The sequence below is a fragment of the Arvicola amphibius genome, chromosome 6, assembly GCF_903992535.2.
Source record: "Arvicola amphibius chromosome 6, mArvAmp1.2, whole genome shotgun sequence".
Lineage (NCBI taxonomy): Eukaryota > Metazoa > Chordata > Mammalia > Rodentia > Cricetidae > Arvicola > Arvicola amphibius.
In genome coordinates this window covers 115,184,459-115,196,822 of record NC_052052.2, presented here as the reverse complement: position 1 = coordinate 115,196,822, position 12,364 = coordinate 115,184,459, and the positions used below count along the sequence as shown (strand labels likewise).

General features: G+C 40.1%; 1 protein-coding gene across 1 annotated transcript in view; it reads left to right on the top strand.

The window, feature by feature from the left end:
* Ryr2 (ryanodine receptor 2) overlaps positions 1–12,364 on the top strand; it is a 387,717-nt gene that overhangs the window by 251,034 nt on the left and 124,319 nt on the right. The window contains exons 58-62 of the mRNA XM_038334286.1: positions 1,217–1,292; positions 4,123–4,246; positions 5,063–5,178; positions 8,774–8,835; positions 11,022–11,143. Coding sequence (XP_038190214.1) covers positions 1,217–1,292; positions 4,123–4,246; positions 5,063–5,178; positions 8,774–8,835; positions 11,022–11,143 — 500 coding nt within the window. The remainder of the gene's footprint in view (positions 1–1,216; positions 1,293–4,122; positions 4,247–5,062; positions 5,179–8,773; positions 8,836–11,021; positions 11,144–12,364) is intronic.

Genomic DNA, 12,364 nt, shown 5'->3' with positions numbered 1-12,364 from the left:
GTTCAGCAGCTGCTACTTCCCATTCTGAGGTCCACAATGGACTCTGTAATCATCCTGCTCCATTCCACATGAGTTTCTCTTGTGTTCAGTAGTTTATGTTGTATGTACTGACTTCTGATAATCATACAGTAGCTGTCAGGGTCATCAGATTGGCTATCAAAGTAGAGCAGTGATTGTATTCATTTATCCTCATTTTACTGGATGATGGTTCCAGGATAAAATAAAGGTGGCTACTGTACAACTTTTTAAAGAATGTTTCCTTGGGGCTGAAGAGATAGCTCAGTTGTTAAGTGTACTTGTTGCTTTCAGCAACTCACAAATGTCCAGCCCCAGAAGATGTGACCCTTTCCTCTGGTCACTGTGTGTGTCTACACACACACACACACACACACACACACACGCATTGTGGGTATATATAGACACACATACATATATACATTGTGGGTGCCTACAAACATGTACAGACATTGTGTGTGCAGACACACACATTGTGGGTTCCTACAGACACACAAACACATACACACATTATGGGTGTCTACACACACATGCTGTGTGTGCCTACGTATATACATTGACATACATACACTTACACATAAATATAAAAATGCATGAGAAAAGAGTAAATAAATAATCATGAATACTCTGTTTAATAACCACCTATTAAAGATTGCATATTTTAGGTTGTTCATCTATTTTGATTTTAAAGGAACACAAGAATATTAGAACTTTTCCCTCGAAATGTGAAAGAAAAGATCATGTCCACTCTAAGACTCTCCATTTGGTTTAGACAAAGAATAACCTAGAAGTAAAATCTTTGACCAGAGTGTTCTTCTTATTTATTGTTTAATAAGGTACATCTTGGTTTATAAAACTTTATGAGTTAAAACACAAGTTTGCATTTATGTCTATTTTCTGTCCACATCCTTAGCTATTTTGAAGATTCATTATAGAATTAAAAAAGGTGTATTTAAGCATAATGAATAACAAAGGCTGTTCCCATCAAATCCACAGTTTGATGATATTTACTGTGTAATTTCTCAAATCATTAAAATTCTATGGAATTGGTTTTCCAAATGAGAGTGTTGTGTTTCACTACATTTCTTTAAGATATATCTGTGTGTCCCACCGGATCGACGACTCTGTCTTCTTTTTATTTTTTAATCTATTTATTTTTACTGAAGAATCAATTAACTCTTCGATATTTGGTACATTGTAGGCTATGGCGGAAATGATGGCTGAAAACTACCACAACATATGGGCCAAGAAAAAGAAAATGGAGCTGGAATCCAAAGGTAGTGTTTCCTAGAGACCTCTACTAAAACCCCGAGAGCTGGAATCCAAAGTTAGTGTTTCCAAGAGATCTCTATAAAAACCCTGAGAGCTGGAGTCCAAAGGTAGTATTTTCTAGTGTTTTCTAGAAACCTCTATTAAAAAACTCTGAGAGTTGTACTAGAGGAATGTAGGAGCCAATGAAGTGGATATATGTTCTTGCTTAAGACCCCACCATACCTTCATATTAAAAAAATGATTCAAACATGCCTGCATACAGAGTCCACAAGAAAGTGTAATTTCCTTACTGTTAATGTGTTTTCCTTGCGCTTTGGGATTTTTAATGGTGTATTTTTCCCCTGTTTGTATCTATCTGGATTTATACTACTATACAAGTATCTGAATTAGCATCAAAGGGCTGGGCACAGTTATTATAGAGTTGTATTCCGTAGATGGACCACGATCCTCATGTCTAACTAAACGTTCACTAATCTCATGTGTTTTATGCCCTATCTCAGCCTCCTCCTTCTGTTTACACTACTTGTGTTATTGCCACTTTCATGATTGCATTTGTTATTTTCTCACTCTCTCTAGTTTTATTTTTAGTATTGGGGATTGAACTCAAGCACTTGAATGCTAGGCCAGCACCTTAGGGACATCAGGTACATGTATGTCCTCAGCCTTCTTTTTATGTTTTCATTCGAGATGGAGTTACCATGAGATTGAGGCTGGATGTAAACTTACTGGGTAGCCCAAGGAGGCTGCCTCATGCTCCTTCTTTTTTCCTTTCTCTTTTAAATGTTTTTAGATTTATTTCTACTATTTATTTGTATCTGAAAATGTAGTGCCCCCAGAGGGAGGAAGAGGGCATCCTATCCCCTTGAGCTGGACTTGCAGCTAGTCCTTGCAGATAGTAGTTATAATGTATGTGCTGGTAAACAAAGTCAACCTGTGGAAGAGCAGGGGGTTCTCTTAATCACGGAGTTATCTTTTCAGTCCCCTTTCTCCTCTTTAAAAAGTACCAAAATGCTAATGAAATCTTTTCATAAATTACTTACGTAAATATATTATTCAAGCCAATGCATTCTACATGGAGTTTTTTTGTTGCTCATTTGGCCTTAATTTGTGCACATTTTATGTATGTCTTTGTATATGTGTAGGTGTGTATGTTTGCATATATTATTTGTGTTTGAGTATGTATGTGCTTGCATTTGTGTATGTGATTGTGTATTTCTGTGTGTGGGTGAAGGCTGGAAGCACTCAGTGATTTAGCATTGAACTTGCAGTTTCATTCCTGCCCATTTGGATTTCTTTTACCATCATTGCATCTGTTTATAGATGTAGCCACTTTAGAGCAACCTGAAGAAAGAATTTTATTTTGTCCACTCTGGTATTTGGTTGATGTGGGATTCCTCTCTGTATGCTGTAATTACAATTAATGAATAAAGAAACTGCTTTGGACCTATAGCAGGGCAAAACTTAGGTAGGCAGGGAAAACTAAACTGAATGCTGGGAGGAAGAAGGCAGAAACAGAGAGACGCCATGTAGCCCTGCCAGAGATGGATGCCGGAACTTTAGCCGGTAAGTCACAGCCATGTGGCAATACACAGATTAATAGAAATGGGTTAAATTAATATGTATGAGTTAGTCAATAATAAGCTAGAGCTAATAGGCTGAGCAGTAATTTAATTAATACAGTTTCTGTGTGAATATTTTGGGGCTCAGCAGCCAGGAACCAACAAGCAGCCTCCTCCTACATTTGGTAATCTTTGTGTGCACTTGAGGAGTGTATGAAAGTTTAAGGGAGAATAAGAGACCATAACAGAAATGTGTCTCATTAAGAGAAATAGGAGTGAAGACTGGGAATATAGCTCAGGACTTTCTAGCATACAGGACACCCTAGGATTAATGTCACAGACATGCTAATGATGAGGTAGAGTAAAGAAAACAAAATGAATTGAAGCAGAGGAGTTAAAGACTGGCAGTAGTACCAGTGCTCCAAAATCAGTGACAAGGGTTTAGGACTATGTTTCTCTCTTCTCCACTTTCATCATCACTTGGAATATTTTGCGCTGAGATGTTCTGCCCTGGAGAGAAGGTTGAGCTTTCTCTGCCTTCCCATATGAACAAGTTCACAAGTCTTGAGTCAGTACTGGCATGTTTTGGGTAGCATCCTGGGAACTCCTGCGTATCTTCTCATCTCTCTCTGGAGTTCTCTCCTTTTTCCCTGGAATTATGGGTATGTTCTCCATATCTGGCTGATTCTCATGAATTTATATATATATATATATATATATATATATATACACACATACATATACCTACTTTCTACAAGTTGTAAACATGTAGTATATCCAGGCTCTTGCTAGAAGCTACTGGCTAAAAGCTTTTAATTTTGAAATATGAAATACTTAATAGTAATCAAGTTTTAACTCAGCAACCCTATATATATATTTGAGTGTGTGTGTCTGTGTCTATTTGTGTGTGTTGTATATTTATATGCATACTGTTATCTTGAAGGTGCCACAAAAATTCCTTATTGAAGAGATTTTTCTTTTTATCTCTACTTGGGACATGAATGAATGAAGCATCACCCTGGTGCTTGTCTTAATATCTCCCCACTCAGCCATGCCTGTTTTATTGACTATTACCACTCCTCATATTTAGGTTCCATCCGAATAAAGGATGCCTTTGACTTTTTTGTTCCAGTGTGACAGCGCATGAAACCAGCACTTGGTACTGAAAATTTATGTATTTCCAGGTTTGAAATGCCTGTTAGAAGGCCCGTGTACCATTGTCTGGGTGTAATCTCAGAATATATGGTGCGTGTTTCTTTTCTTGCCATTCTCTTAGGAGGAGGAAACCATCCCCTGCTGGTGCCCTATGACACACTGACAGCCAAAGAGAAAGCCAAGGACAGAGAGAAGGCTCAGGATATCTTCAAGTTCCTACAGATCAGTGGTTATGCTGTATCCAGGCAAGTGGACACCCATCTCATGATTTCCAAATGTTGGGATTCCAACTTAAGATGAACTCAGTGACCTGACTAAACCTTGGCGCCACTAGATGGTGCATTCAGAATACACATCCCCGCTTCCCTTTGGTGGCTGTTGTAGAGCACCTGACCAAAAACAGCTTAGAGGAGAAAGGGTTGATTTGATCTCACGCTTCTAGGTGGCAGTCTGTCTTTAGCAAAGTCACAATGGCAGGAGGCTGAACTGTCAAGAGCAGAGAAAAAGGAGTGCACACACGATTAGTGCTTAGCAAGCTTTCTCTCCCTTTACATAACACAGGACCCCCAAACATGGAATGATGCCACCCACTTTCAGGGTTATTTTTTCCCAAATCAATTTAGGGCAACCAAGGCAGTCCCCCCATAGACTTGCCCACAGGCCAACCTGGTCTAGACAATCCCCCATTGGGACTCTTTTCCTAGGTGACTCTAGGTCGTGTCAAGTGGACGGTTGCCCCCGCTCATGCCAGAGACAGCAGTGCCCTTAGCTGTTTTCATTTGTCCCCTTCCATCATTTCGGCAAAATCTATAAGCAAAAGGAAAAAGACCCATACCTTATTTGCATAAATACAACATTTTAACACGTGGCTTTAGAATGATTCATTTTAGTTTTGTATTTCATGCAAAATATTCCTTACAGGTACACCTCTCTCTGTGATTAGCAAAAAAATATTATGATACCTTCAATTTTACGCATAGTTTTTAAAATAAAATTTTATCTTCTGATAGATCTTGTACATACATGTATACATGCTTCTGTGTCTATTTTTGTTGTTGCAGAGGGTTCAAGGACCTGGATCTGGACACACCTTCCATTGAGAAGCGATTTGCCTATAGTTTCCTGCAGCAGCTGATCCGCTATGTGGACGAGGCTCATCAGTACATCCTGGAGTTTGGTATGTAGCTGCTCTTACTGCTCACCATCCAGCTCTTGCCATTCCTAGTGTGTGCAGCATGAGGGTGTGCAGTGTGAGGGTGTGCAGCGTGAGGGTGTGCAGTGTGAGGGTGTGCAGTGTCAGGGTGTGCCCACATTACATCCATCTCAGTACAGAGGAGCGCATAACAGCCAGTAACCAGGTTTCTGGAGAGTGGATTGAATTTGAAAACTTGAAAATATCCATAGAGTGTTATATGAGAACACATGAATTTCTCACATATTGACAAAAGTTTGGTTATTCTAATACTTCCCTATTGTAAGTTTGTAATCACTTTCTGGCACTTTTTTTTTTTTTCTGAATCGAACGTCATCAGCAGTGGGATGACCAGTACAAAGATTGTCCACATTTTGAATCTCTTGGTATTTAACATAAAATTGTGTTTGAAGCATTTTTCCTTGGCGCAGACTTTCAATGAGAGTAGAAACTTTGTTTTTGCAATAAGGTCTCACTATGTAGTTAGCCCTGGCTGGTCGTGAACTTGTTATATCAATGAGGCCAGTTTTGGATTCACAGAGATCTACTTGCTTCTGCCTCCTGAGTGATGGAATTATCAAGGCTTCTGTCATCACATCTGGCTAAGAACATTTTTCCTACTGAAAATTTGAATACTCTGTGATGAGTATTCATCAAGGGGCCTTTCTGTGCCACTGCACAGTTATTTTAGAAGGGTAAAGAAGATTTTAAGCTAGGGACCCCTAATAAAAACATTAGCATCTCCCCTTTAGCTTCCTCCCTCCCTCCTTCCCTCCCTCTCTCCCTCCCTCCCTTCCTCTCTCCCTCTCTCTCTCCCTCCCTTTATATCTATTCCCATTTCATTTATGATGGTATGGTTCTATTTGCTCCAAACCTACTCATATTTTATTAACATGTTTAATGTAAAAAGGGTATTTCTTATGCTTCTTGAAATATTTGGTACTTTGGTTGTGCACAAAGTCATCTTGATATATTTTACACACAAAAAATGTCTGTTATTAAGACTTTTGCAAGCTAGGATACTAGAGGTACCTGTCCTGTAATACCAGCTACATGGGAGGTTGACGCAGCAAGACTGCAAGTTCAAGGCCTATCTGAACTACAGAGTGAGGTCAAGGCCAGCCTAGGTAATTTAGTGAGACCCTGCCTCAAAGTACAAAAAGGACAAAGGGCTGGAGATGCTGCCCACTGGTAGGGCATGTTCTAAGTATGTACTGGGTTCTTTGTTCTATCCCCAGGATCAGGGGAAAAATTCAAGTGTAAAACAAACAAACAAACAAAAATAAAAGACAACCAAACAAAAAAAACATATCATGTCTTCTGTTGACCAGGGTTTTCTGTCCCGCCTGGTCCTGCAGCCATTAAGTCTCAAAGAATCACACAGAGGTCTACATTAGTTAAAAACTGATCGGTCAATAGCCAGGCAGGAAGTATAGGTAGAGCAATGAGAATTATGGGAAGAGGGAAGTTTCAGAGTAGTCATCTCCCAGATGCAGAAGAAGCAAGATGTGACTGCCTTGCCGAGTAAGGTACCGAGCCATGTGGCTAACATAGACAAGATTAATAGGCTAATATAAGATATAAGAATTAGTTAATAAGAAAAGCCTGAGCTACTAGGCCAACCAGCGTTTTATTAAAAATAATACAAATGACAGGATAAAAGACTATTGTCCCACAGCAGTCTTCCATGGAAAATACACTGAATTTGTACCTAAGATTTACTATCATCATTCTTATTTCTTTCCTTTTTTTTTTTTTTAAAAAAAAAAGCCAAAAAGAAACCTTTATTGCCAGATGGTGGCTGCCCAAACCATGCAGCCCTGAGCCTTACAGTTCATTTACTTTTATACACAAAAACCATATCCTGGTTGGCACACTTCAGTTAGTAAGAAATGGAACTATAATGCCCAAAAGCAAAAATAGTATATTTAGGGATATTTCACTTAGGTACTTTCCTGGAAGTATGGACTAGATCTTTGACCCATTTTGGTAGGTGTTGAGGACTACATGTGGGGTTTTAAGGTCAGAATGGTGCCTGTAACATGGTACCAGTCATGCTAAGGGCTGGAGGCATGTTACAGCTTTACCACTAAGGCACATTCCGGCTTCCGTATTGAAACATCATTCCTATTTTTAATTGCAAAGCTTTTTCCCTGGTACAAGCCAGTTTGAGTCTTACAAAATCTGGATGCTCATGTTCAACTCTGAACCTTTCCGTTTCATACGAAGTTGTGCATATTGACAGGGTTGTTGTAGATTATTATTACCTCTTCTGTGTATATATGCACAGGCCATTTCTTTATGCATGAGGGAGGCAATGGAGACTGTTTTCCAAGCCAAGTGTGCTAAGGCCAATCAGTTTCTAGCTTTGTATCTTTCTATAAACCTTGGGTAAACCAGGAGTGGTTTTGCCTCACATAAAAAATCCTTTTTTGCGTAGGTCAGGGCACTTTTGTAGCTGAGTAGTAACATTATTTTCCTCTTACTCATTCCTGGACCAAGTGGCCTGTAGCTTCAGAGCTGATAGGTGCAAAAGTGGAAATAACAGTGAAATGGGCCTATAAGAAGGGAGGGAAGGAGGAACGGGGAGGGCAATGGAGAGGGGAACAAATGAGAACAAAATACAAACTGTGCAGAAGTGCGATGATGGAACCTGTTATTTCCATGCTAGTTTTAAAGCTTAATAAAAAAAATAACTGAAAACATCAGAAGCCTTATTAATATTCATGCCCATCTCTATCAAAGATTAGTGTAAAACCTAACTAAGACTATGTGCCCACTGTTCTCACTGCGGTGCGTCCTAGAAGATATAGCATTTTGATTTCCCAATTCCTACCAAAATATCTAGAATATAGTGTTCTTGTTTTGTTTCTGTTATTATGACAGACACACTGGCCAACAACTTAGGTGAGGAAAAGATTCATTTCAGCTTTGAATTACAGGCCACAGAACATCCCTGTGGAAGGTCAAGGCAGGAACTTGAAGGCAGACTTGCTAATCTATACAGCATTGCCTCCAATAAGGAAATTTGCTTCATGGCCAAATAAATAAGCAGTAACCATGGAAAATTGTGTTTCCTGGCTGGCAGGCAGGTTTATACTCAGTTACCTTGGCTATGCAACCTAGGACCACCTGCTTACAACATGTTGCTATCCAAGTGGGCTGTGTTCTCTGACATCAATAACTATTCAAATAGTCCTCCATAGTACACTCACAGGCCAGCTTGAAGTAGATCATTCTTCAGTTGACACTCCCTTCTCAGGGACTTCTGGCTGTGTCAAGTGGACAGTTAACAGTAGCCAGCACAGATGTCCATGGTGTGATTGTGCTCATAACTGTCATGTCATTATGATTTGGGCATAGTAGCTGCCTAATTTGGACCTGATTGGTTTTTTTTTTTTTTTTGAACTTGTATTTTTCATCACCGTGCTGAAGTTAGTCTTAACACCTTGGTTGGCATTTTCTTTTCAGTTTGGTGGGCTGATACCTTCAGGAAGACATTTTAAGCTATGCATTTTGTATGAATTTCTTAAAATGTTGGTAGTTCAATGTGGACCTAAAATCTCTTTCCTGTCTACAGATGGCGGCAGCAGAAGCAAAGAACATTTCCCGTACGAGCAAGAAATCAAGTTCTTTGCCAAAGTACAGTATATGACACATCTTGTTTCAGCTTCAGTGTTGACAGAATGGACCCTTTTAGCTTACACTTATCTGTAAATGCTGCTCACTCCTAGTGCACACTCTGGCTGTAAGAAACACCTGCATGACTCATGCGAGAGGGGTCGGCCTGTGGTGTCCTTGGCCAGCACTTACCTTACACTCGCTCAGTTCTCCAAGCCACGTTCTGTTCCTCACATGACTTACTTATGTGCCCCCTGCCAAAAGAAATCCAAGTTCTAATTCTTAGGGCTCTCTTGTGTGAAGTAGTAGTAGTAACCCAGTTTCTTAACATTTTGTACATTTTTCTGTTAGCTAATAAGCTTAATGACGTATGAATGAGTGTATGACTTCAACCATAAATTCTGTGTTGTGGGATCTCAGTCTTACTCCTCCACAGCTGAGACTTAGAGGATTAAACCACTCATAGGAGGAGTACAAAGGGTTCTCCATTAGCTGGGGAATTCATCACTTCCTTCAGTCAAGGAGTGATGGAAATTAAAGACAGTGCACCCTGCCACTGGCTCATTTGCTGTGTCAGGCAGTAGGCTGGCCTGGGGATCGTCACAGATCCTCAGTGTCCCTTGGGTACAGGTGCCTCTTAATGACACCTTGCAGGTAAGCTGAAGGCCCACTGCTACTGACCATTTTCTTCCAATTCACTTGCATTGGTGAAGTTTCAGATCATTTTCTATAAACACATTTGGTAGATTTTTAGATGGCATGCTTTTTAAATGATTAATATCTGTCTTCAGCTGTGTTTTCAGACTTATACCATTTGTTCGATATCTTATCTTTTCTTTCTACTCAATATAGTTCTCAGAGTTTAATCCAGTCATCTAAAGATATGGTTTATGCCAGGATGCATATTGTTAGTGATAGGTAAATAGACAAAAGATTGATTGACAGATGACAGATAGAGAAGTAGATGATTGGCAGATACATAGACCAGTCAGTTCCAACCAATACATGATTATAATCCCCTCTTGACACCCAATTATCAGAAATGATATGTATTCATAATACAAATATACCTTTAAATTGCCTACCTACCCAGCATCCCTGGTTGTTGCTTGTAGATGTTTAATGTGGCTTAATTTTATTCTCTATTTTGATCAAGTACCTAAGTCTGACAGTCAGTATATTCAGGCTCTATTATGACTTTCAAGAGAGTGATATAATTGTGTATTTAGTCATTCACTATAACTGTTTTATACTACAGGGTAGGAAAAAAAATCACTATAGCCAGAAAATAGAGCAGTAGACAATTCTAGAGGCCAGAAAAATGAAAATATGGATGTAGAATTCCAACTCTGTTTCTTGCTACCTTTTGCCTAAAAAGCTTTGAGAGAGGAGAGAGAGGCAGGGAAACAGAGGCAGAGTTCTGTCTAAAATTAATGCCTTAGATGGGCAGAGAATAAAATATTTTTATCTAGTGAAGAGATCAGAAAAGGTCTGCCCACCCAATGGAGTGCCTCTGAGCAAGGTCTGCCAATAGGGAGTCAGAAGTGCCCTTTACAGGGAGGAAATTGTGTGTGCCAAGATGTGTGTACAAATACACAGAGTAGGAGGAAGAGCCAGCCCAGGGCAGTGGAGCTAATAAATCTGAACATAATGGGGACTTTGACTCTGTGAAAGGCTAGATACCATGTACATTATGTAGGGAAGCATGCAGCAGTGTGGTTTTGAATGGGTCTCCTATTTCATTTTTCATTTAACATCTACAAAGCAAAAATGAGGGCGGTTACCACACACAGTATGCAGTAGGACAAAAAGCATGATACTACCCCCATGGCAGGTCTCACATATAATAGCATCTGGGTGTGTTGTAATCCTGGGAATCTGAGAGCATGTTGGTCACTGAACTATATTGTACAAACTCTATCAAGTGCATATCATTTTGAGAAAATAGAATAATTCTGAACTGTTTGAAATTGCTGAATTCTTCATAATTAAGTCCCAGCACATCCTACTCTGCTCTGCCCATACTCACACATATGCATATAAGCATGTACACATGTATACAAGTACACACACTTGAGCTGGAGATGACAGAAGCAAATCAACATGCGTGCAGTATTACACAGGCACAGATCTCTGTGGGCTCTGAGCTCTAGTCCCCACCCCCAGTAGTCCATTCTGTAGAAATGTTGTCTCTTCCTCTCTTTCAGGTCGTTCTTCCATTAATCGATCAGTATTTCAAAAACCACCGCCTGTACTTCTTGTCTGCGGCAAGCAGGCCTCTCTGCACTGGAGGACACGCATCCAACAAAGAGAAGGAGATGGTGACGAGGTACAGAGCTGTGGCTGCAAAGCTTTCTAGTTCATTTCTTCGTGTTTGTATTTAGGTCAGAGAACCCCAGGACCTTGAGCAGGGCTGGGAGGAGAGTCTCCTCCCTTGAGTCTCATGCTAGGTGTGGAGAGGTCCTGCAAATTAACATTTGTGTGTGTTAGACACAGATCTGCTTCTTAACGGGAACAGTAACAGAAGAAACAAAACACCTTTCAAGGCAAATTATGTAAGGGTACTATCTCCATCCCATCAGTATTAAACAACTCAAAATGACAGGATCTCCAAGAAGACTGGGAAAGAATCTCCATATTGGTATTTATGAAATAATTATGCTTTGAACATTAGTTTCTTTGTTTATTTCTTGGCAATCTGCTTTTGACAGCTTTCACTTTTTAAAGAAGGCAATGCCCTATTTAGACACTATTAGTTTTTCAAAAATTTAAACTAAGTTGTAGCTATCATGATAGTGGAGTGAAAAACAGAACAAACCTTTCTGGTGTTCTCTTGTGCCTCCCTTCCTGCCTTATTTGTTAAAACCATGTCTTCTTTAGAGATTTTTTCACGTGAAATTCTACTTTGTTTTTGGAGTGTGTTTTCCTAAAACTCTGTTATCTCTCAGTCAACATGGAGATTAGCGGCCATGAAAATCTCTGGCACCCCATTGCTCACAACCATCCCAAGCATTGAAAATGTATCTGAGCAATATTTCCGTAAAAGAGAGTAAACTCTATGAAGAACTCTTCTCCTGGCCTTGAGTCTCCTGCTGTGTGGGATGATCATGGCATAGGCAGAGGAAGATGTAACTGAATGGGACACCAGCAGTGGTGGAGGGGAGCGAGCGAGAGTCCAGCTCACTGGACTTTTGTTATCTATTCCCCTGACTATACACTGCCACCGTTCTCCTTTCCTCTCTCTCTCTCTCTCTCTCCCTCTCTCTCTCTCCCTATCTCTGTCTTTGTCTCTGTCTCTCTCTGTCTCACCTCCTTAAATACCAAACTGTGAGGTTGATAAAACACACTGGAGAACACAGCAGGCTGGGAGGAGATGCAGGGTCACATCCCACTGTGAGACCACACTCCACCTTGGGCATGACCTTCCTCACTGAATTCCCTTAAAAGGAAAATATAGCTTTGTAGAATTTCTCATAGGTGCTCATCCATGTCTCTGGGTTCATGTCCCTGTGGGCTGAGAGAACACACAATCAACTAGAAAACCCACAGG